At 31.1% G+C, this 25,785-nt stretch overlaps 1 protein-coding gene across 1 annotated transcript; it reads right to left on the minus strand.

The window, feature by feature from the left end:
- Positions 1–3,035: 3,035 nt before the first annotated feature.
- Positions 3,036–6,671, minus strand: ADAP (ARIA-interacting double AP2 domain protein). The gene is made up of 8 exons (XM_021441340.1): positions 6,201–6,671; positions 6,027–6,109; positions 5,890–5,898; positions 5,638–5,726; positions 5,424–5,497; positions 5,156–5,206; positions 4,905–4,981; positions 3,036–3,916 (listed from the first exon to the last, which is right to left on the minus strand). The coding sequence occupies exons 1-8, from the start codon at positions 6,359–6,361 to the stop codon at positions 3,348–3,350; spliced, it is 1,113 nt and encodes a 370-aa protein (XP_021297015.1). The 5' UTR covers positions 6,362–6,671; the 3' UTR covers positions 3,036–3,347.
- Between the last annotated feature and the right edge of the window lie 19,114 nt (positions 6,672–25,785).

A 25,785-nucleotide genomic window follows, 5' to 3' on the forward strand; every position in this document is an offset into this window, starting at 1 on the left:
ATATATAATTATGAATGAAGTTTATAAGTTTTAATATTATAATTTATAAAAAAAATTGATAAAATTTTGATCCATTGTTTCAAAATCAGACCAACCAAATCAATTTTATGTTTGGTCAATATTTTAAAAATGATTGGTCCATTTGATCCTTAAGTATGGTGGATCCAATCGCCTAATCCACTCATTTGCTCACCCCTAGTCATGTGAGTATAAAATAATAAGTAGTATTTTAATTAATAATAATTACTCAACCGTTATTAATAAAAATTTATTTAATTCAAAATAAAAGTACAAAAACTTCATTAAACATAATAGAAAAATAAAAATTTATTTAAATTTTCTTGAGTAATTTTGAGACTTTTCAAACCATTATGTCATGTTTTTCACTTATTATTTTTTTTTTGTAATTTTTTTATTTTTCAAATCTAGCTTAGGGGTTGATTTTGTTCATTGGGGTTAGTTTTTGTTGTTAGGTTAGGTTATTTCCTTGTGTGTATAGTCACTAATTTCATTTGAGTGGTTGGTTTTTGATAAATATACGTATTTTTTTTTATCTATATCCACCTTATATGTCATTTCACTATAAACATGATAGAGATTAGTAATGACACATAGTATAGAGGTTAATAAATGTGCTATTTTTTGAAAAAAAAAAGAATATAAATTTTTTTAATACGAGCCTTAATCAAGAAACCAAGTAAATGAATCTTTTTCAAGCGTACATATACATGAGAGGGACAGGGAGAGAGAGAGGGAGGGGCGTAGGGCATAAGGTATCGAAAAGTCAAAGGGTTTTCCAAAATCCTTTTGGCTTGTGAAACCCTGAAACATGAAACGCGAGGGAATTAAGATTAGTATGCAATGAAATTGGGTATCAACCCGAAACGCCTCTGACGTCGACAGCTGAAGTAGTCAAGATCCATGCATGAGGACCCCTGCCCCTGCCTCTGGCTGGCTGTGGGGTTTGCGTATTTATGAACATGGAAAAGTAGGAGAGCCTAATTCCCATCTCCACAGCGTCCTTTTTTAAATCACTTCTTCAACTTCTAACGAACGACGCAATGTGTTGCAGCTTCATTACTTCGTGATTTCCATGTCTTTTGTTTTTGTCTTCCATATGCGTTGACACACGTTATTGTTGTTGAACATGCCCTGCACATGCACGCATGACAATTACCTACAAATTGCAACTTGCTAGCTTTCTATTTAGTATTACCTAACTCTTAACTAGAAGCAGCAACAGCTAGCCATGAGTTTCTCAAACCTTGGGTCAAGCTATACAAACATCACTTTGAAGGTGAGAGAGCACAAAAAATTCACTAAGAATTGATCAGTCATACTGGTGTTTCAAATACAATGAAACGATGCTAGAAGATTTTCCTCCTTAGCTATCTACTGTAAATTGCCATCAACTAGGTAGCTATTGCATTTAATATCAATTAGTATAGCTAGTGCTTCACTGGGTGCAATGTGAAATAGGGGATGAACACAGGCATTCTTCTTGTTGTTGATCACGTTTTTTGTGTTTTCTTGGGTTGATGTTTTTCACGGAAAAGACACAAAGGCATCTTGGAATCTCACTCAACCACTATCCAAGAAAATGAAATTAATTAAAGGGCTTTCATTTGGTTTAATGAAGACTTTTTTACGAATTTGTTATTATATATATATATATATGTGTGTGTGTGTGTGTGCACGTGTGAAAGGAAAAAGAAAAAAGTGTAATATGCCTTAATGTTCTTGATAGAACATGCTTTCGTTTCAAATGCAATATTCATTATTAATTATAAAAACCAACTTTTCCCTTTCTGTTTTAATTAAGATTTGATACAATTTTTCTCAAAAACCCAAAAAAAAAGAAAAAGGAAAAGGTTACATTTTGAGATGCATGAGAGGGAAGGATAAAGTGTAGATAGTTTGTATCTGGTTGTGATGGGATGATCCTCTTGTGTTTCCTGGGCTTTTCTTTAGCGCCATGCTTGGGAAATGTTTTACTTTGTCCCTAACCTTTCAATCTTTCCATTTAAATCCTAACCTCTTATTGTTATTCCAACAATTCTTATTGTTAAATAACACTATTAGGAAAAAAAAAAAAACAGAAATATCCAAGTGTTAAAAATTAAGATGGTTATTATTGTAATTAAGCTGCAGTACTTTCCATCCAAATTAACGGAATTATCTCACAGAAGAACCAAATTTTAATAATTTAAAAAAGTTTGTGATTGAAATAAGAAATTGAGAGAAGGTAGGGATCGAAATGAAATTTATTTAAAAGGTTAAGGTTCATACAAGGAAATATAGTACGGGGTCGACCTAATTAATTATTGCTACACAGGTGTGACCCCTTCCTTCCAAATACCAGTTGCTTAACCCTTCCAGCCATTACCATCCTCTGTGTCGATAGCGTTGACCTGTCACCAAGAGCTCATAGTTGGGACAATTACTTAGGCACAGGGGCCTCTTAGCAACTTACTTATCCATAAAATTGTACCGAATTATGCAAATTTTATTTTCATTCACTTTTTGGATTTGTGATTTTTTAAAAAGTTTTCAAATATATTTATTTTATTCACCACTATTAAAATTCAATCAAATTTGTCATTTCAACGTCACATAAACATGAACATGACATAAATTTTAATCATTTGAACTATACCGTCACTACTTCCACTATTGTATCCATATGACAATAAAAGGTGAACTCATGTCTGATTATTTAGATTGAAATTTATGTCATGTGACATTGAAGTGATAAATTTTGTTAATTTTTGATAGGAATTGATGAAATGGATAGATTTATCGTTATTTTTTAAAAATAAAAAATTTAAAAATTGAATTTTAAAAATCAGGAATGAAAGCAAAATGTTATGTAAATGATTGACACATTTTATTCCTACTTGATCTCTATCTTAAGATCGACTGTCTGATCAACTACTATCTCCCAACAAGAGAGATTACTCCATGTTCTCCAATGTTCAGCAAAACAAGAAGATATATATAAATGAAGATTTTACATTGCAATAGAAAAACAAACGTGAAAAAGAGGCTCTAACATGCCAATGCTATTTATTAAGAATCTGTGATAAATGAATGTCTATCTCCATCTTTATCTACATTTAAATGAACCAATACAAAGAACTAAACTCCCTTCTTCCAAATTTAGAAGGAAAGAACAAAAGCATTTAATAGTTAAAAAAAAAAATTCTAATTGCCCCCTTCACCTTACGTTTGTTGCTTATTGTCCTTCTCGTTACTATCCTCACCTTTAGACTTATTTTTCAGATATTCTAAGAGCGCTCATACCATAAGGATAGACTTATTTTTCTCCAAAAAGTTTATTTTGACTCTTAACCATCAAGTTCACAATGAAACATTGGCGTAGCGAATGGATTTAGGTGGCCAAAAATAATATCATCACCTTCAGTGTAGCTGCTAGAATCTTGACAATCGAAGTAGGTTTGAATGTCGTCGGGAAAGCTTCGACGACGTAGATCCGGCTCCGGTGGTGTTGATGGACAATTAGTGGCCGAGGTTCTCTCTAGCATTTCCTTAAATTTTGATGATTGTAACAAAAGCCCTAGTGCTGATGATGCTGAGGCACTGTTATCGTTACCGCCACCGCTACCACCACCTCTGCTATCGAGTCGGGGTGGAGTCGTCATCGAGGTTTCACTAGTACTATAGCTTTGAGGTTGGATGGAAAACCCTGTTCCAATATTGTCATGGTTAGGGCTTGGGGTTGAATTGGTGTCACCATTAAGGGTTTGTTGAGGGTTTTTCGTGTTGTTAGGGTTACTTTGGTGATTTGGACATATCCGTTTGATGTATCGGCTAAGGTCAAAGTTTGTGACTGCATTGAGTCCTCGGTACTCTATGGCTGCCATGTCATATGCAGTCGCTGCTTCCTCCTGAGTGGCTGAAAAATAATAATAAAAAAGAAAAATCAGGGGTAGTTTAAGAATTAAAAGTGAAGACATATATAATAAAGTAGAGAACTAAATTTGGATGCAGATTTCGGTGGAGGGTTGGAGATTTACTCCCAATGACTTTTCGAATCTTAAATACAGCTGAGAAGGCAGTTGAGGTTTGGTGAACTATATCGCAACCAACTGGATTTGATTACAAACTCACTTTCATCTTTTTCCCTTAGTCTTGATTTGTTCGGTCCATATTTAACTATGTCTCTAATACTATATAGAAATTTAATTTATTATGTACCCAAACAGATTAAAACTGTATTAATTAATTTTGAGTATTGGCTATATTGAATTTGATTGACATTGACTCTTGGTACAATCATAACTTTCCATCTGCCTGCCATGTCAACTGAAGTTGCTAAGGGAATTTTGTGCATAAAGTTCAAGTACTACAATTTTATCTTACTTTTGACAAGGGGGACAAGGTACTATAATTGTACTTCTGTGGAGGTCACTTATATATATATATATATATATATATATATATATATATATATGCCACATACAATTGGAGTTTTTTTATTTTTCAAATAAAATAGATACCATTATAACGAAATTATATGCATATGGTTAATTATTGCATCTCAACCTATAATTGGTTAGTAAGTTTACAACTTAATTATCATCAATAAAAGTAATTGCCATTTCATTAAGATATACAAGAGTTATTGTATTGACTAAATTAACTAGTCAATGCTAATTGAGCAAATACTAAAACTAACATTAATTCTTTTTCTACATATAGGAGATCAATATATTTCAATATGTAATTCTTTCATTTGGCTAAAGCAAAACAATAGTAAGAAAAAAATTTAACGTTTTAATACATCTGAATATTTGACTCAATCCTATTCAATGAGTTGGGTTCGAATCCCTGCAACCCGGGAGAGGAAGAGAGTTTTAATTAGGAGCAAGGAAATTAATTACCGTATGTTCCAAGGTAAAGATATTTGTTGCCAAATACTCTGCCAATTCGTGCTTCCCATCTTCCATTGTGGTGGTGCCTGCAACAAAATGATGATGGAGTTATAAAGCCACGTATAGCCCCATAAGAGGAAAATTAACTTTTACAGCTAGATATATAGATTGCGAAGTATGGTTGGCTCACTCGACATATCGAAGTACAACATTCAACTCATTACTTCAACTAAAAGTGTGGACGGAAAACTAATTCTCACCTGGCAACGCCTCTATACTTTGACACACCACGAGAAAAACCACTGCTTTTCCTGTAAATTAAATCCCAAAAAATAAATGAATTAAAAAAAAAGAGTCAAATTTTTATCATTTCCAAACAAGTAGGATTGAATTTAACGGTATATATATATATACTCCTTAAAATCGGATAAGATCCACGAATTTAGAATCCTAACAAATTATATTGTAAAAGATTCGAATTTACTTGTAACAATTTCCTGATCAGTAAAGGAAAAGGTTTTTGCTTACCTCCTCAAAGATCCGATATATTCTTCTTTTGATTGACCCTCCATTTCCTTGAGCTCATTTTCATAAGTTGATACCTACAATCAAAGCATAATACAAGAGAATTTCCTCAGGATTCAACAGCTTCAATACCAAACCAATCAAGAGGAAGGAAAACACTTTCCATGAAAAGACGAGGAAAAAAAAAAAAAGTCTATTGGAGGCAGGGGAAACATACAGGGAAATTAAGGATAGTGTCCTGTCCCCAGTACTTCAATGCTGCCAAGTCATAGGCATGTGCTGCCGCTTCTTCATCGTCATAAGCACCTAACCCGGAAAATTCATTACAGCCATTAAATCCCTTCAATAATAACACCATAAATCTAATGCAGGTAAAAGAAAGAAATATGGCAAGTAGTTTCTCGAAATGACAAGTCTATATGTTAAAGATGGAGGAGAAAAGAAGATGATCATCAGGTGGTAAACTCACCTAGATACACTGCATTCCAGTTCCATTTCGTCGTCGCCGGTACCATCAATATCAGCAACATCAATTGAATTATCAGTGATCAACAATATACAAGTGTTAAATAAACATGGCTAAGGGAGAAAGAAGAAGATCATTACCTTGTCTTCCCTTTTTGTTCTGTGACTCGTTCCAGCAATTCTTATCCCACAGATGAGCTTCATACCGCCCTGTCCATCGGTGCCTAACCCAATAGAGGAACCAAAAGTCAGAACAGAAGTTTAAGAGAAATAGAAATCCGGGATAATGAAACATGTTGGTTATAGATTGTTAACCTTGTAACACCTCTATAAACCGAGCTGCGTTGGGGAGGACAGTCACGGGGAACACTTTTGCGAGTCCGTTTCACTTTGGTTGTAGGCTTTGCAACGGTAGCAGTAGCACCCTTTTCATGATCAGTACTGTTCTTTTGGGTTTTCTGTGAGATTTTTCCCATGAAAGCTGAGCTAAAGAGAAGTAGACACACACACACACACTCTCTCGCTCTCTCTAAAACACGTTTTGAGAGTCTGGGAAAGAAAGAGAGGAAAAAGAATACGCAGTAAAGGTCATCCAATGGGAAGGGTTTAAAAGGAATGAGAAAAACAAAAAATTGATTTGGTTTTTTATGAAGAAATGATGGGCAAAACAGAGAAGAGAGAGAGAGCCGGCGAAGTAGTAGTCCTTGTTGTGGCCGTCTTCGAGCGGCTCTTTCTCTACCCTCTTTTCCTTTTGTCCTCGCTTGTATGCTTTGGAAATGGAAAGCACTGTTCCATACTTTATATCTGTATATGTCGTGTGACAGTTGATTGAACTTTCAATTTCCCTTTTAACACTTTCTTTGTTTCATTAATTTCAAGTCTACGTTCTTTACTGACCCTATTCAGTCCCAATTCACTTGTCTACTTTTCTCATGAGCAAAGAATACTAACATATTGGATACATTCTTTTTCTTTTTCCTTTTTTGATTGAAAAAAAATAACAAATTAGACTCTTTTTTATTGTAACTTAACTAATATGAAATTGATTATAATTTTATGTTTTAATTTACGAATTTTCTTACTATAGCATAATGGGACAGGTAACAATCTTCTATTCTCGTTTATGAAGTTTAAAAACTACATAAAATAATAATTCATAATAAATTGAGAATGATAATTTTTTGGCTTATTAATGCTCTTTTGTCAATTAACTCCATAAAGTTTCTTATCCTTTTTCTTTCTTTTTAGGAGGATATTAAAGACAAAAAAGGATTGGATGCAAATAAACTTTGGTTTCTGCTCCTCTTTCCATTTCTCAATATAGACAATACACACACTGGGGAGAGTAATTTATTGTTGTTCTTTTCAAAAAATATTTTTGTCTAATGTATAATGAAGTTCAGTCTGGTTTCATGCAAGTGCTTTCCTGTCCAAGTTTAAGAAAACATCTAACCAAAAGGTAACATTTGAAAATATCAATTCACTTTAAAAACAATTTTTTACATTGAAAATTTTCATTAAAAAAAACTATAATTTTCATCGAAAACCTCTTTTCTCCACGAAATTTACTATGTCGAAAGTTCTATTTATATTGTCATGATTATGATGAAGAACAAACATGACATATTTCTCAATTGAAAGAATTGAGGTCTTTTTTAGTATATGAACTCGTTGGGTTTTTAATTATACAATGAAAGATAGTTTTCTCTCATATTGCTCAAACCTCTCTTGTCTAAAGATTGGAGTTCAATATTCTTAATTTGGAGTAATATCAAATTCTAATAACCATTAGAATGTTCCCTTGTATATATATATTTTTGGAGAGGGGATATATATAGATTTAAATTTCTTTTAGATGAAGTATATAGGGATCTATTGAGATTTCCTTTTCACAGTGAACTGTGTAACAGATATAAGATGGTCCCAAGGGGCTAGCTTAGGATGCAATACTTGCTATTGTTCCTGGGTGCGCCATAGTAAGCGGCGTTTGCCTAAATTTCCAGCAAACCACATTAAGGCTTGGACTATCACAAATATATATATATATATATATATCAATAAAAATTGAACAACTCTCCTCCCGGAACAACTCAGCAAGGTGCATATGGTTAGGTTAGGGTTGGGTACTTACTACTAGGGAGGGTTAGGTTAGGTTAGCACCAAGTATTATAATTAATGAAAGCTTAGCCTTTGAAAAAAAATAAAAAGTAGGGCAGGGGCTTTCAGCAAAAGTAGCACGCAAAGTGCGAAGTGAGGAAAGAGTGTATCCGTTGTAATTGTTATCTTGGTCAAATTTGCAGTAGCAGTGTTGATATTGAGTGGGAGATATAGTGCGTTTGCCTCTCTTTACATTATGTTCGGTAGGAATGGAATGAAAAAACAAAGAAAAATTTGAGAGAGGGGTAAAAGGTAGGAATGGAAGAATTTTGTTATTCCTAGCTTTAGAAAATGGAATACATAAAAGTTGTGGGTAAAATCATAATTAAAGTAATTTGTTTAAGTTGAATCAGGAAAGAGTGTTTCCTTTTTCACTGGTGAATGCTTTCATTTTTTTTTTCAAAAAATAATATTGTTATTTTATTAAAAGATTGTTGTAATATGTGGGTTCGAAAATTTGATTGCTCAATGTGAAAGGTTCCAAAACTGTTAATATAATTAATAACTTTCTTTTTGTGTTTGTCATAAAATGTGAGTTTGAAAATCCAAACGTTTCATATTAAAAATAGCCCTCACCAAATTTTGTCTAGGAGCTTATTTGGCCTAGTTTTTTTTTTTTCACCTAAAACCTATTATTAAGCTCTTATGAAACAAATAGCTTTTAAAATTAAGTTAAAATTATTTAGTAAACTGTTTAACAAAATAAATTATATAAGTTCTAATTTCGGTTAAAATTACGTATTCATACCATCTTCAATAACCTAATAAGTTATAATGTAACACTTCAAGTTTATATATAATTTCAGATGTTAAAATCAAAAAATTAATAAAAAAATGAAATAACTCTTAAACTTGTATAGTAACAATAATATCAGATTTTTGTTGTTCTAGCAAGTAATTGGTCCATGATGCTTCAGTTTCCAAAAAAGAAGAGAAAAGAGGAAATGATGTATTTAACATTAAAATCTTTTTTGGTGAAAAAAAGATAAAGTCTTTAAATAGTATCTGAATGCAGTTTTGAATTTTAGATTTTTTTTCTCTTAATTTTTGTAAGAACAAAAAAATTTTAGAGTTTGATATTCTGTCATTGGGTTTTCTGTTTTTTAAGTAGTTTTTGTAGAGAGAGGAATAGGATAGGGAAATTACAATTTATGTTGAAGAATGGTAATTTGTAGAGGGAAGGAGAGGAGAGGATAGATTGATTGCGAAAAGGGTATTTCTTGAAAAATTAATGTGTTTTTAAAATAAGAGAAGAGAAACCTCATCCCTAGAGGTTTTCTTTAAGCTTTTTTTTAAAAAAATTTGTTCTTTAAACAAATATGCTTTTTTTAAAAGCTTCTAAAAAAAATAATGTTCAAGGCTTAGTTTTTACATTTAAGAGGTAAATAAGCTAAAAAAAAGTCAAGCTAAACAGGCATTAACGTTTGTTTGGTCTAGCTTTTTTTGAAGTTATCTATCTTTTAAAATAAAAGTCAGGCCAAATAGAATTTTTGAAAAGCTTTTAAAAATATAGAATATTTTTTAAAGAACAATTTTTTTTAAAAAAAATGCTTAAAGAAAAGCCCCAGAGAGGAGATTTTTTTTTCTTTTTCTTTTTTGAAACACGTCAGTTTTTTAAGAAATAGCCTTCTCTGAATTAATTTACCTCCCTTTACAAATCATCTTTTTTCAACACAAAATCATGATCTCTTTTTCTTCTATCTTTCTTTACAAAGGCTATCAAACAAGAAAAAAAACGAAAGACCAAAATAGCAAAATTTAGAATTTTTTGTTTTTACAAAGATTAAGAAAAAAGAAGACAAAAAATTCAAAACTGCATTCAGATGCTATTTAAAGATTTTCTTTTTTCTTCACCAAAAAATCTAATATTATTACTACTATACAAGTTTGAAAGTTATTTTGTTTGTTTATAGATTTATTTGATTTTAACAGCTAAAATTGTATATAAATTCAAAACAGACTTGTTCTGTTTTTGTTTATTAAGTGATTAGAGATGACATAAATACTCTTTATGATAATTTTAACTAAAATTAAAGCTTATATAATTTAATTTGTCAAATAGCTTATTACATCGCTTTAACTTAATTTTAAAAGCTATTATTTTTTATAAGAGCTTCACAGTAACTTTTAAGTTAAAAAAAATGGCAAAATAAGCTCTAGATGTGATTGGCCATCTAATTGAATTTTTCTTTGCTAATCATGTTTGACTTAGATTCATTAAAAATGATAGGTTTCAGTTTACAAAATATATTTAGCATTGGGTGTAAGTTTAATCCCTAAATCCATGTGTTAAGATTAAAACTCCAAAAGTCATATAATTAAACTAATGTACTTGTTTGATTTGTTAGGGTAGCCATTTATAGTTGTCGAATACCAGAGAACTATTAGTAGAGGCAAAGTCTTCTTTTTCGTTCTTTTCTTTTTGGTGGCTTACAATAGGCAGAAACCGTTTGTTAGAAGTGAAGAGGGGACCTAGCCAAATATGTAAATAATAAACCCTAGAAGCCTCCCTATTAAAAGCTTACTGGGTTAAGGCTTGCACAACCGCCAAATCACAATGATCCAATAAGACGTGTAAAGCCCATCATCAACAGATCACTTTAATATTGATTGAGCTCTCATGTTTTGTCTCGCAATAAAACTAAATTATCAGTCCATTTTATTAAATCGAAATTATCAATTAATAGTAGCCCATATAATAGAAAATTCTAACATTTTTTCACTTGAGCAATATTAATTTATTTTGAGTTTGAGAAAACACTTTAGAAAACAAGACTTTAGACTGATTTGCTTAATTTTGATGTGGCCATAATTTAAAAATATTTAGCCCTTAGAAACAACGTCTTAATGATTTTGTTCAACAAAAACATCTAATACTAATTTATGGTAGCCATTATGCCATTTATTTGATGGTCTCAAAGAGCATGTTAAAGGGGGAGGTGAATAACACTTTCCAAATAACATGGAAATTCTTTCCAAGTAAAGAGCTAATTAAGGGAATTTGAAAATGGAAGTTTAAAACTTGCTGCAAGAATGATTTAAGTGTTAAGTGTCAAAAGAAAATAAAAGAAAGTAGATAAAACACAATTATTTATAATGGTTCGGTCCCCTTGATCTATATTCACTACCTTGATCTCCCAATCAAGGATTTTCAAACCAATTCACCAAAATTAGTGGAATTCCAAGTTTCCACCAAGCTTTTACAATGATTTTTCACAGGCTCAGCCACAACTTTTAGTAATGCTTTTCCCGATATCAACTAAAACCTAAGATTAACTTTTCCAAGGCTAAGTTAGAACCTTACAACACAAACCAAGCTAACCCAAACTTGATCAACCAAGTAAAGTGTCTCTCATACTCTATGTAAACAAGAAATAGAGAAAAAATGAAGTACAATTGATCACCTAACTGATTTAGATACACAAGGTTAAGCTTAAACACTTTTTCAAAGGATGTGAGTGAAATACAAGTGTAAAGAGAAAGTTTTTGGTCTTCTAAACTCAAAATCACTTTGGATGGCTTTTTTTTTTTTTAAATTTTTGACTCTTGAAGAGGCTTAAATACTTGAAAAATCACATCTGGTCGTTGGAGATGAAAACTAACCGTTTCTAGCCATTATTTTATCCTTTTGTGTTTAAATTTAAATGTGCAAACAGTGTTTCATTAGCTAGTTAAAGGTAGGCTTTAATCAATTAAGTCTTCTCTGACTTGCACATTGCTTCTCTGTGTTAACCAATTAACGATAGTTTAACTAGTTAACAACTTTCTATTTTTAAGCATTGTTTTTTGCTAGCCTCCTTTCAACAAATTAATATTCCCGTTAACCGATTGAAGCTTCTCTTTTTTCATCCTTAACTAATTAAAATGGGCTCCAACCAATTGAGAATTCTTCAACTTTAAATCTCTTGGTTTGGTGCCTTGGATGGTCATCAATATTTTAAATTTGAATTTTGACACTTCTTGACACTTTAACTAGTTAACTCCTTTTCTTTAATCGATTAAAAGGCTTCTGTTTGGCATCCAACCTCACTTAACTGGTTAACTGATTAAACTTTGTGTTAACCAGTTAAGACTTTTCTGTCTATCCTTAGTGTAATGCCCATAAGTCCTTTAGTTGATTAAGGATCTATGTTAATCAGTTAAGATTTGTCTTCATTAAAGCTCTTTTTTCTTGACTTGTTTAACCAATTAACTCATCTTGCAACTAAACAAACATCTTGACTTACTTTCAAATACCAAATATATTAATGAATTTAAGCTTTCTCTTACACACTTAAATAATATAATTAGACACTAATGAATGGAAAAGTTTTGTTATCATCAAAAACATATGGAGTCAACATTCTCTCTCTTATTTTTAATGATGACAAAACACTCATAGATTAAGAGTGTAAAGTCTATGTTCAATATGAATGCTTCAAATCTATATGAATAATGAGTTGCTCCCTCTTAATTACTACATCTAGTTTTCTTTAAAGATTTGCAATAAAATATTTATAATATCCACTATAACAAAACAAGATATGCAATATCCACAATAGCTAAGCAAGATATATTGAATATCCATAATAACTAGTACATAATATTTAAAAAAACTATAGCTAAGCATCACACACATAAATTAAACATGAAGACTTATCAAACTCTATTTGACTTACTCTTCCTTTTTAACTTTTTATCGTCATTAAAAAGGATATTCAAAATTCCCCTTTAATAAGTGCATCTGGATTTTCGATTAATCTTTGAATTAGACTTTAATGAATTGAAATTATACGCACTCATATAACTAAGTCATACAAGCTTATAGATATAGTTAAATAAATTCAAGACTCAAGCTTGTAACTATATAAGAACAAATGTGTGAGAAGTAAATCATTTTGAGAACTAGTCAAGGATCGCTCAAATAATGTTTAAGACAATTTGATCATTTTGTCATAATCAAAACTATAATAATTTTAAAGTTAACATTTTTGACATAGGACCAGTCCATAGTTACAAGCATCAATGATCCTATCGATAATGGATCTTAGTGCAACTATGTAGCAAAAAAATAACACCCAAAAGTGATCTTAATGTGATATTTTCATTGTCAGTCTTCTTGTTGATTTTTTTTTTATAAATTTGATGAGAAATCTATATGACATTTAACAACATACTTATATGTCTCCCACTTATTCTTGAGTTCTTTGTTGGCGTCATTAATGAGACATACCACTAAAATCACTCTTGAAATAGACGTCATTCTCAATATTTCACGAAGTGTATATGCAATATAGAAATTTTAATAAATTAGATGTACATGTACGAGTGATATCAAATAATAGCCTGGATTATCAATCAACGATGATTATCAATAATATAAAATCAAACATTTCATGGATGTTTAAAGACATAGAAGGGTCTTAATATAAATAAATGCAAACCATAGTGTGAAAGTTTTAAGAAATATAAATAACATACTCCCACTTATCAAACTCATCAAAGGATTTTAAGATACCCATGCTTTCAACATGTCTACTAAACATTATAGGTCTTAACCCCTTAGTAAGAAAAAAGGATTAGCCAACGTGTCATTAGTGTCAATGTGCTTAACAACAATGTCACCATTCTTAACAAAATCCCTGACCTTTAAATATTTTATCTCTAAATGTTTAGACCCGTTAGTGCTTTTATTGTTCTTAGTGACAACATTACAAATCTATTATCACAATAAATTTTAATAGGTCTATTGTTAGAATTTATTATTGGAATCAACAACACACAATTTAAAAATGAGATTCCTAAGGAAAATAGCCTACATAATAGCCTTATAACAAGCAACAAACTTAGCCTGCATAATGGAAGAAGCTAAGAGTGTCTGCTTAACACTATTCCGAGAAATAACTCCTTCAGCCAGCATAAAAGTATACCTTGAGGTGGATTTCATGCCATCTTGACAACTACTGAAGTCAAATCTATATAATCAACAATCTCAAGATTATCCACCTTTTTGTACACCAACATATAATCCTTAGTCTTTTGCAAGTATCTCATCACTTTCTTGGCAGCAATCTAATGATCCAAATTGTGGTTAGAAAGATATTTGCCAAGAACTCTTAGTGCAAAAGCTATGTCTGTTCTAATGCAAACATGTGCATACATCAGGCTCCCAACTGCACTAGAATAAAGTATGCCTTTCATGGATTATCTCTCTAAATCATTTTTTGAAAATTGACTAAGCTAAAGCTTACTACTTTTCATAACAAGTGCATCCCTAGCCTTATAGTTCTGCATGTTGAATTTGCTGAGCACACAATCAATGTATGCCTTTTAGGAAAGCCCTAATAAATTTCAAGATCGATCTTTGTATATCTCAATCTTGAGTACATATGAGGCCTCACTAAGATATTTTATGTCGAAAGTCTTAAACAACAACTGTTTGGTTTCATGCAACAATCCAACATCATTATTAGCTAGCAAGATATCATCCACATATAACACATGAAAAATGAACTTACTCCCACTGATCTTAAGGTATATGCATTGATCAACCTTGTTTTCCTTAAAACCCCACAAAAATAACTACTTCATTAAACTTCTAATATTATTGTCTAGAATCTTGCTTGAGGATGTAGATGGACTTTCGAAGTCTACACACCAAGCTTTCATTTCTTGATTTCCAAAACCCTTAAGTTGTACCATACAAACCTTTTCTCTAAGGTTACCATCCAAGAAGGTTGTTTTCACATCCATTTGATGAAGTTTTAAGTCAAAATGTGCTACCAAGGCCATGCTGATCCTAAAAGAATCCTTGAAAGACATTGATGAAAAAGTTTTATTATAATCTACTTCATTTTTTAGTGTAAATCACTTTGTCACCAACTTGGCCTTAAACCTCTCAAGTTTTCCCTTAGTCTTTCTTGGTCTTATATGCCTATTTGCAACCAATAAGTCTACATGCCTCTAGGTGTTTAACTAGCTCTTCAACACCATTCTGAGCCATAGAACTCATTTCATCTTTCATTGCATCTATCCACATAGCATATTGGGTACAATCAATGGCATAACTAAAAGTCACAAGGTCCTCCACATGACTAACATCATAGTCACTCTCTCCAAGAAAAAACATGTAATCATTAGAAATGGCAAACTTCCTTTACCTAGATGATCTCCTCAAAGGCACCTTAACATCATTTTCTTGAATAGGATGAACATCAATTAGAGTAAGAACAAAATCTTGACGAGGAGGATTTGCATCATATTCCACTGCATCCTTTCTTTCAATAGCTACGGGTACTACACTACCTTGTGAAGTTGGTAAATGAATGATTGCATGTCTGATAGGCTTAAAACCATCAACAAGTTTAGTCATATCCTTATCAACAACATCTAACTCTAGAAATTTTGCTACCTGTGATTCTAACTTTAGTTCCATGTGTAGGACAAAAGAACCTATATCCTTTATAATGGTTTAGAGGAAATTCAAATAGAGCTGAAAAACTCTTTTCCTTCTCTGTAATTTTTGATGTTGACAGAAAGTAGAAAAGCCAAAGCTTGCAGCAATTCTATTCATGCAACTATAAAAATCTATAAATTCCTACTAATGGGGATAGCTACCTTGAATTCCTTATTTTTCCCCAAGGAAAGATGTTTAAAAAGTGATGATAGTGTTCTAAGAAAAATTAGATCTTGTGCTACCTAATACTATTGCCTGATAATTAATTGACATAAGCTAAAAGTATTTTGGTTTCAAACGGAACAACCCATTGTTGAAAATTTAAAACAATAATTGGCAATTGTTAGGTTCAAATCTTAAATTATAGGAGAAAAAGAAAATTACTTTTCCTTATATTCGTTTAAAACTTAATAATATCCATAAATTAAATGATTAACTAGAAATGGAAAAAAATTGATTTATGTAAACAATGACAAGTAGACCAATAGTGAATCATTAATGATTATATGATTACAAAAAAAGTACAAAACATATTTTAATGGTAAAATCTTACATCAATTGATCACTTAGGCTTAAGTCGTAATGATCCATACGGGTTATATTGAGGTAACTATCTTGAATCCTTTATATCGAAAACCTTTCATCAATGGTTTTTTTTTATCATTTCCCTTTATTATTTTTAGATTACAATCATGATGCTCACTTTATTTTAAATTCATAATGACATGCATATATAGCAATAATAAGAAAAAAATAGTAGTACGTAACACAACTCCGCTTATAAACATACACAAATATTTGGTTCAGTAATAACTATATGCATTCCACTACTTCTAAGTTATTATTTCACTTTTTGATAGAGAATTAAATTCAGATCATAAATAATTTGAAGTGGAAACTTTGGAACTTGGAAATATTGCATTTCAGAAACATTGCATTGCTATGAATTTAGAATAGGCATGCAATGGAAAGTCTTATGCCAAATAAAGGCAATGAAACAATGGTACCTATTTTTTAAGATACTAAACCTTCTTCATCTTCAGACTTTTGTATGGAGAAAATACCAGAGGTAGGGAATGTGAATTTTAACAATCATGAATGTATTGCATATAGCAATCGATGATGAAATAACTCCCAATATCATAAAATTTCAGCACTCTCTTTTTTGGCATAGCAATTCCATATCTTCTATTGGAATCCTTGCATCAACCAATTACAATAGATTTGGGAAATCCTTGTTAGCCTTTCAATAACATGTCCTTTATGCACCAATGAAATATTTGGTGCTTTCGAATTATGAATGTCTGATTTGAAGAAAGGATTATACATTCAATTTGTTGTAATTATAAAAAACATTTTCAAGCATATCCTAAGTGTAAACCGTAAAAAAGAAACTCATAGCTAGAAGATTTTCATTATCTAATTAAGGCTTTAAAGAGATCTTTTTGTTATCTCAAGATAATTGTATTCAAACACGAAAAGTTGATTCAAGGCATTCATTGCAGTTCTGCAATATCATCTAACTCAAATTAGTAGAGGCAAATGTGCTACTATTAAAACCAATGCATAGAAAGCTAGTAGCAATATTTTAATTTTTCATCCTATAATTCTTTGAGCTTTTTTGGAAACACATAAATTATGTGTTGGAAGAGCTAAGCTTATTAATACCTTCAATATTTTAGTTAAGTTTCTAAGAGAAATAATATTCTTGCTTTTGTGCAAATTCTTACCCTCTGCTCAACATTTTCCTCCTTTGAATCTACAAAAGCACAAGCTTATGCCACTTAGGAGTGATTAATGTCTTTATATGTATAATATATACATTGAATGCTACTAACTAAAACCAAACCTGAAACAATTACATAAGCATTTTAAAATTTTCTTTTACCTAAAGTCATAGAAAAAAATATAATTTGTAGATACTACAACCATTGGCATTGTTGATCCACTGGTTTTACATTAACATCAAGCATGGAATCCCTCTTGAATTGTTGGGCTCCTTGAGACCTTTAAGAAAGTAGGTTCGCTCTTTTCCTTTTGTTTGGAATGACAAGTTACGTTTGATGAAACTTACATACTTAATGGTAAAAGGGAACAAAATAACACAAAATGACAGGATATAATTGGTTATTGACCAAGCAATATTAGGTGATAAGACACTCATGGAAAGCTAAGAGTAGGCTCCCAAAAGATAAACTACACGTTTGGTATAGGGAATAGCATAGCTATTCCCTCTCTATTCCCAATTGTTTGTTGTAACTTTGTTTGGTTTAGTAGTGCAACAAGGAATAGGAATTCCTCAGTAATATCTATTCTTTAAAATGGATAAAAAGTCCTCTTCAGTTATACCCAATTCTCCTCATAGTATTATCTATTCCATATTTCATGGAATAGCTGTAAAACTTGTAATAATCAAATTACCCCTTTTAGATTTATAAAATTCCAACCCTATTCACATAAAACATATTCTTTTCTCTTTTCCTCCTATCTATCTTTCTCTCAGCCACTTTTCCACAATTTAGTTGCCTCTCTCATTCTTTCTAACTCGCACTCATCACCGGAACCAAACAATGGTAGTGGCGGTGAAGGCGAATTCACGACCGAATATGGTCAAAAAATATCGATTTACTACTTTTTGACAATATTCAACCGAGAAATCACCAGATCTGGCATTGCACCGCCAGATTTGGTCGTGGGAAGCATTAGTTCTAGTGTTTCCCGACCAGATCCCATGGTTGGATTTGGCACTCCACGGCCAGATCCAGTCGCGGGAAGCGTCGATCTGGCATCTTAGTGGCCAGATCCGGCCACATGGTGTGCCAGATCGACGTTTCATTACGTTGGTCACCTTTCTAGTGGTCGACCCATGGAGAAGAAGAAAGCAAAAAAAGAAAAATTATTTATAAATTATAAAAAATAATATTTTAAATTTGAAAATTAATTAAAATTATTAATATTTTAATCATAATAAAATTAAATTATAATAAAATATTAATATTTAAGTAAACATCTTTTTTTATAAAAATATAAAAATAACAATAAAAAATTAAAAAATTAAAAAAAAAAAAGAGAGAGAAAAGGCTGAAAGCACGCTTGGCCTCCATTGTTAACAGAATACAAAGCATTGAATGCTCCTCAAGCAACTGAGATTTAGAGTCATTTCCGGTGGATTTATTTTTGACTTGAACGCCACCCATCTGGGATTCATGCTGAGAAGAGCATGATTGCCTTGGACAATTGGGTTCTATACGGAAGGAGGAGGGGATTTTTGAAACCAAAAACCAAAAAAAAAAACAATCTTTAATAAATAAAAAACTAGACCCAACATGAAACTAATTAAAATAGGATGAAGTGAAAATATTACAATAAATATATAGATAATGTCTTGGGACAGGTATTAAATAAAAGGGAAATGCTTAGTAATAGAAATATATTTATTTAGTTTGAATATACATATAGACAAGGAATGCCTACTTAGATTAGAATATGTCAAAAATACATACATATATATATATATATATATATAATGTGAGAAATGATGAAATGTTAGGCATAATTATAAAATACTTAGGATGTGAATTTATATAGAAATAAAGTGTGGAACAAAGATGTATAAGGAAAAGTTAAACTTAAAATATAATAAAATAAATTATGATATTACTAAGTTGGATGAAAGAGATAATTTTTCTCTAAAATAAGGAGAGAATAAAAATAGGATATTATAAAAAATTTCTATTGAAATAAAATGAGTAATTATTGAACTTAAGACCGATGATAGAATTTCACCTAAAAAGGGCAAAGAGTTGCCTTTTTTGGGTGAATTTTTTAAGTACGGAGTTCGAAATGAATTTCTACCGAAGCGTCAGGATAAATCTAAACTTTATACTTTAATATCCATTAACTCAAATAATCATTGCTTTAAAAATATTATATAAAATAAAATATAAAATAAACATTAGAAAAGTAAATTTACATAATGTTGTATTTGGACTTGAATTGATATAGTTAGTTAATTAGTGTAAATAAACATCAGTAAATAAAATTAATCTACACATCAAGAATTAATTAATGGTTTATTTAATAAATTATATAGTTAAGTAAAATTTATTAATCCATAATGTTAATTAAAGAATATAGATAGAAAGCTTTAAAAATGTATATAATAAAAATATAAAATAATAAACAATAAATAACAATTGTAATAAATATATAAATTAGGTAATAAATCACCCTAAACTATTAAACTTATTTCGTGGATTACGAATTAACTAAGCTGTACCTAGACACGTTCATGTAGATATCATAATTTATCCTGTCATAACATGCTATATTTATCTTGTTAATGGGGTGAGAATTTCGATGATGAGATTTCTTCAAAGAGCTTGTAAAGACGAGTTTTTTTTCGGATATCTCTAAGTCAGGAGAACTTTGAGACTTCACCAAAGCGTTAGGATAGTCTTCGAATAATTTTTCAATAAAAGATTGTCGCTCTCATTATTTAAAATTAAACAAATCATTACATCATATTATGTCTACATCATGTGCATCCGTGAAATCGAATAAAAGACTTAATCAGTTAATTTAATAAAGAATTCATTAATAAACAAGGATTAAGAAAACATTAATGGTTTAGGCTACAATAGGATAACTTAAGATTAAATGATACCATTCATGGAACGGGCGCCACGGAGGTGCTAACCCTTATCCGTGCGTAACCGCACTCTCGAACTTGTTAATAAAAATCGTAAATCAGCTTTTATTCTTTCAACAGATCTAAAATTAATTTAGGATTTCGTCGATTAGCATCGAGTTAATAAGTGACTAATCGCACCCAAAAAGACATTTGGTGGCTACTCCTAGATAAGTATTTTCACTCACATCTAGTGGTTGGATTCCAGGGCCCGGCACATTACAACAATTTAAAATATTAATAATTAAATTATATTAAAATGTTAATATTTAAATTATCAATTATTAATATTTTAATTAAATTATAAATTATCAATATTTAAAAAATAAAATAAATATAAATAATTATATATATAATAAAAGGTATTTTAATTTTTTTATTTTCTATTCTTTTCTTATTCCAAAGTTAGTATTATTAACCAAACACTGTAATAAATTATAATAATTATTCCTGTTCTATTTCATTCGTCATACCAAACTACGTAATGCCTATTCTATTCTATTCCTATCTCATTCTATTCTCACATAATAGTTATTTTATTTTATTTCTATTTATTTCGCGAATCAAACGTGCTAAAAGTGGCATGAGGAAGAGGGAAATGCAAGGAACCTTTGGGGAGTAGCCAAGCTGTTAGTGAAATTGTTCCCCAAAGGGTTAAACTGTTGAAGCTACAAAGCCAAGCAAAAATTTCTGCATGTAGTGCCCGATTTCTGCGATTGATCTGAATAATAGTCTAGGAGGCTGTGATTTAAGCGAGTAACTTTGGATATGGAAGAAGAACTGTTATCGCCTTGCCAAACGCCACCAGGTGGATTTAACGAGGATTGGTAGGTGGCTGTTATAATCAGCGCAGCAAGACAAGCAATGCATTCAGCATATCGGCTGGCATGTTCATATTCTCATGATTAAATCGTACTTTTATCCTTTCGGGAGAGGAGATTGTTGATTTAAAGTACTCATGATTCTTGGTTTCGGCATCCGCAGCGCTTGCTTGCCTTCCATTTGAAGGTTGTATGATTTCCAGAGCTATCAAACCTCGAAATTCTGCGCATTTCTATCCACCGGGAGAACTGAATTTAACAAGAGTTCTAGTACCTGCATAAGTGATAGAAACAGCCACTGATCAAATCTGAGTTTTCGCTAAGAAGAAATTATGAGGCTCGAGAAGAAAGATTTAAGACAACATGACATGCATATCCATGGAATTTATAACGTAAGTTATGAATGTTTGAATATATATATGCCTGACGTTGGTTTCTTTTTGCTGCTATGCGCAACACAGCTTCCTCTTCATTGTCCCTCCAATTGATGATTTCTTTTCCCTAGTATTCAGCATATCTATGAAGGTTCCTCTGAAGCCACCCCACGAGGACATTGAAAACTTGCATCTTGTTATCGTTCAAAGCAAGGTGCAAGGCCGTCTGGCCTTCAACCGTCACATCTTCAATGGATTCAGGGCAAGCTTGGAGAAATTTGATCAGAAGGTGAGGGTTTCCCGTTATAGCTGCGCAATGCAAAGGAGTCATATCTCCTCTTTATCCATCTTCAGAAGTCGAAGCACTAATTTGGTTTGCCCATTGTTCAAAGCCTGGTGCGGAGGGCTAAATCCATCTTGGTTTAGCTTCTTTGCAAACGATGGCTTTAAATTCATCATCTCTATTGCACAATTGATATGCCCTTCCAATGCTGCTATATACAACGGAGTATCAACAAAGGGCATCTGATCTATTCGCTCCAAGACGTATGGATCTCCCTGAATTAGTGTGTACAAGACATCAATATTTCCAGTTTGAGCTACGTCCCTCATCCTTGGTTCCATTCTGAGATAAGATTCAAGAAAAGATGGCTGTTAGTAGAGGAGTGCAGATGGTGAAGGAAATTAAGGGCGGCGTTCCTACTTAGCAACTGGGACTTTCTGGTGCTAACGGCAGTAAAGACACTTCACTAGCCAATTAATTAAGAAGAAGAAAATACTGAAATAAATAACATGGAGGAAAGAAAAAATGAGTAGGTACCAAGCATCCAGTCACCGATAAACTTTTAAAAAATATCTAATTAAACTACTGCTTAGAAACTGGGGTGATTTCACATGAAGTGAAATCATAAAAAACAAAATCATGCATTAACTTTAGCAAAAGGGACATATATGTGCATACAACCATTTAAAATTTTGAGTCTGACTATCTTTTTGTGTGTAATGGACGACCATTTTAGTAATATATATGTATATACACACACATAATGACTTGTAAAGTAAGAAATAATTATTTTTTATTAAGTAATTTAAAGTGTTTTTATAAATATGTATATATATATATAATAACTTTAACATACATGGCATTTAATAATTAAATGCATGTAATAAATTAAACAAGCTTAATAAGGGTTTTTTTTTACCAATTTCTCTCATGTCCTCGATGGGAATCACATAAACTCCATTAATGATGGTTAAGATTTGTTTCCTTGTGATTTTGTTGATCTAGTGATACCAATGTCAATCTCAAACTTATCATACAACAATGTTGTTGGTGACATCAATGTCATCATTCCACAAAAGCAAACAAATATTATCTCCTTATTTTTTTTCACACTTTCACATCGGATTCTCATTCAAAGCCATATATGTAACAATTTTGTGGAATATAACCAAGAATTAAGAATTGAAAAAACATTAATTAAAAATTAAAAAGTGTTATGATTAATGTAATACCCCAATCAAAATTATAATTACATTATTATATTTATAAAATCAGAAATTTGACAAATAAGTCCCTTATTGAAACTACTTATAAAATATTTGGGTTTATATCGAAATAGTTTTTGTGTTAAGGATTTTTTACAAATATAATAGTTTTGTTAGTGTCGGTTTATATTATCACATGTTTACAGAGAAGTCATTTACATTATCGTGTTTAAGAGAGAAAGTTAAAAACAATTTTATATTATCGCATTTAAGCAGTAGTTTAAATCAATTTTATATTATGAAACTTAAAAACAAAAGCAGCAACACACGTTTGAAAGGAAAAAAAAATAAAAGAAAAGGAAAATCATTTGAGAGAATTTAATCCTAGAGATGAAGAAGGAAAAAAAAGAAAAATTCTATTCAAGAAAGTAGTGATTAAGATATGATTTGGTTTTGTATTTATTTTAGTTTGGGCTCAAAAGGCATAAGTTGTTTTATATTTCTTCAAGTTACATTCAAATCTGGTGTTGCTCCAATGACTTTTTGGTAGCATGATGGCACCAATGGAAAGCTCTTAAAATGATCTTTCTAATGTCTTTTAAAGCATCTTATTTGATTTTGTGGTTAAAAAAACATGAATTTTTATAATTGATTGAAAACCCATATTCAACAATTTTGACGACCTAATTTTGGCTCATCGAAACTCCACATTTCGGTAATGTTTTGAGTCATTTTTTTTAGGGTTTTTGTAGTATAAAATATGCTATTTAATTGGTGCTAATGGCTCGGTTAGGGGTTTTCTGTGTTAAGAGAATTGAAGCTTCAAAGTAGATTCACTGAATCTGAAAACTCATAAATCTGAGTATTTCAGTGATGATTTTGTAAATTTTGGCTTCTGAAAATTGTGTTTCCAACAATCTTTAATTCTGAAACGAATTTGGGTTTTAAAGAGTATCATGCAAGGTTTAATTTAATGCTTATTACAACTCTAGTTTCAATTTAAGTTATAAGCTGTAAGTGCTTGATGCCAAACAGTTATGAAAATTTGCAATTTCAGAAATTATAAAAATTTATTTTTAATTATTCAAAAATTATTTTTGACTTATATTTGACCTATGTTGCTAGAAATCTCAGAAGTGTAAGCTATATGAATTTTAGTGAATTTTTGAATGAATAAATATTTATTTGACAAATTATTTTGAATTGGTATATTTTGAAAACGGAAATTATTAAAAATCTTTAGAAACTAAATTTTGATTTGTATTAAAGTACAGTGATTGTCAAATACTTGTGATGCTTACATGGCATAAGGAAGCAGAGAACAATAAACTTATGACATTAATTGTTAGAACATCTTGTGGGCGGGCTATAGCAATTATACTGCTTTTGATCAAATCCAATGAACATAATTTGGCGATATGAAATGAAGGCACTAATTATGCATATGCACAAAGGAGATAGAAATCAGAAAAATTCTAATTGTTGTTCTCACCTGTAGTAGCTTGAAGGATGTGCAGAGTGAAGTGAAAGCTGCAGCCCCATTTATTAAGAGGAAAAGAGATGGATTTCAAGCCTACTCATACTCTAATGCTAAGAAGCTTATTCTTAATGTCTACCAAATTTGCCATAAAACTATCGGTTTTATACACAGTCATTAAGGAATGAAATTTCATTTATTGCTTTTCAAAAATAAATAAATAAAAAGACAAAAGAGAAGAGATAAAGAAAAAAGAGAGAGAGAGAAAGAAAGATATGTAGACAAATAAAGTTGACTAGGACTTATGACATCAATTTATTATTTTTTATTTACATTAATTATTAAATAAAAAAATTATTTTGAAGGAAATTAAAATATATATAATAATTAAAATATTAAAAATTTTGAAGAGCCACGATCTCAATAAATATACTATCTTCCATCCCTGATTAAAAAATATATATATAATAAATAAAATATTTTAAAAATTTTGAAAGATCGACTTAACTGGCCTTTGCCCTTGGAGCCAAGTGGTATTTTTTGTTAACTTTTGGAAAAGAGTGGGGGATTGGGACATGGGGGATAGAATATATGACATCCAAATCTAAGTCAAAATTTTTTTGTAGCTTTGTATTTGTGGTAACTCTGAGTCTATGTTATGAGTTTTCTATTATCTCATTTTATGTCTTTTTTTTCTCATATTGGGTTGATGATTTGGTTTATTAGGCTGTACCATGTCACTAGTCATTTGCAAATTAAAAGTAAGTTGTCAAGAAATTTCTGTTTACTAAAGCAACTTTTATGTACCATTTCCTACTACTATTTATATTTTACATCTTTTGGCTTAGGTTGAGCCTTGAATTTGGTTGATGTGGTGATCATAATTTTGTCATTAGTTAAATTGTTAGATTAATGGTTGTATCAATATAATTAAAGATTTTGCAATGGAAACTGTTGGCGCTAGGCAATAATGCATAGGTTTTGTTGGCATGGCAGTGGAAAGTCTTGTGCCAAATAAAGGAAATGAAACAATGATACTTAATTTTCCAGATAGCAATACCAGTCATGATCAGGTAGGTACTTAATATTTCCACACCTGCCAATGGAAATGAACTCAAGACAAGTGTTTTTGTGAACTAATTGTGCGAAAGACTCCAGCATTTGGCAAAGGTCAATCTGCAGGTGTCCAAGCCCCACAAGTAAACAGCCACTTGTTGAAAGAAAGGCCAACTTTGAGCAACTTCATATCTTGACATGTTGAAGCCTAAACCTACAGAAGCTAACTAGCCCTCGATGTTTTGCATCAAATAAGTAAGCTCTCCGACAACCACCAATTTGAAGAAATTTAGTTTTTGTTAAGCCTAACATCATAAGTAAACTTTGGGATGTTTGAGAGACAAACTTTTCTTTGAATGAGCAAAAATCAAGGGAACTCTCATGTCACACTTCTTTGCACCC

Source organism: Theobroma umbraticum, unplaced genomic scaffold, assembly GCF_002168275.2.
Source record: "Theobroma umbraticum cultivar Fairchild unplaced genomic scaffold, ASM216827v3 scaffold_55.0, whole genome shotgun sequence".
Taxonomy (NCBI): Eukaryota; Viridiplantae; Streptophyta; class Magnoliopsida; order Malvales; family Malvaceae; genus Theobroma; species Theobroma umbraticum.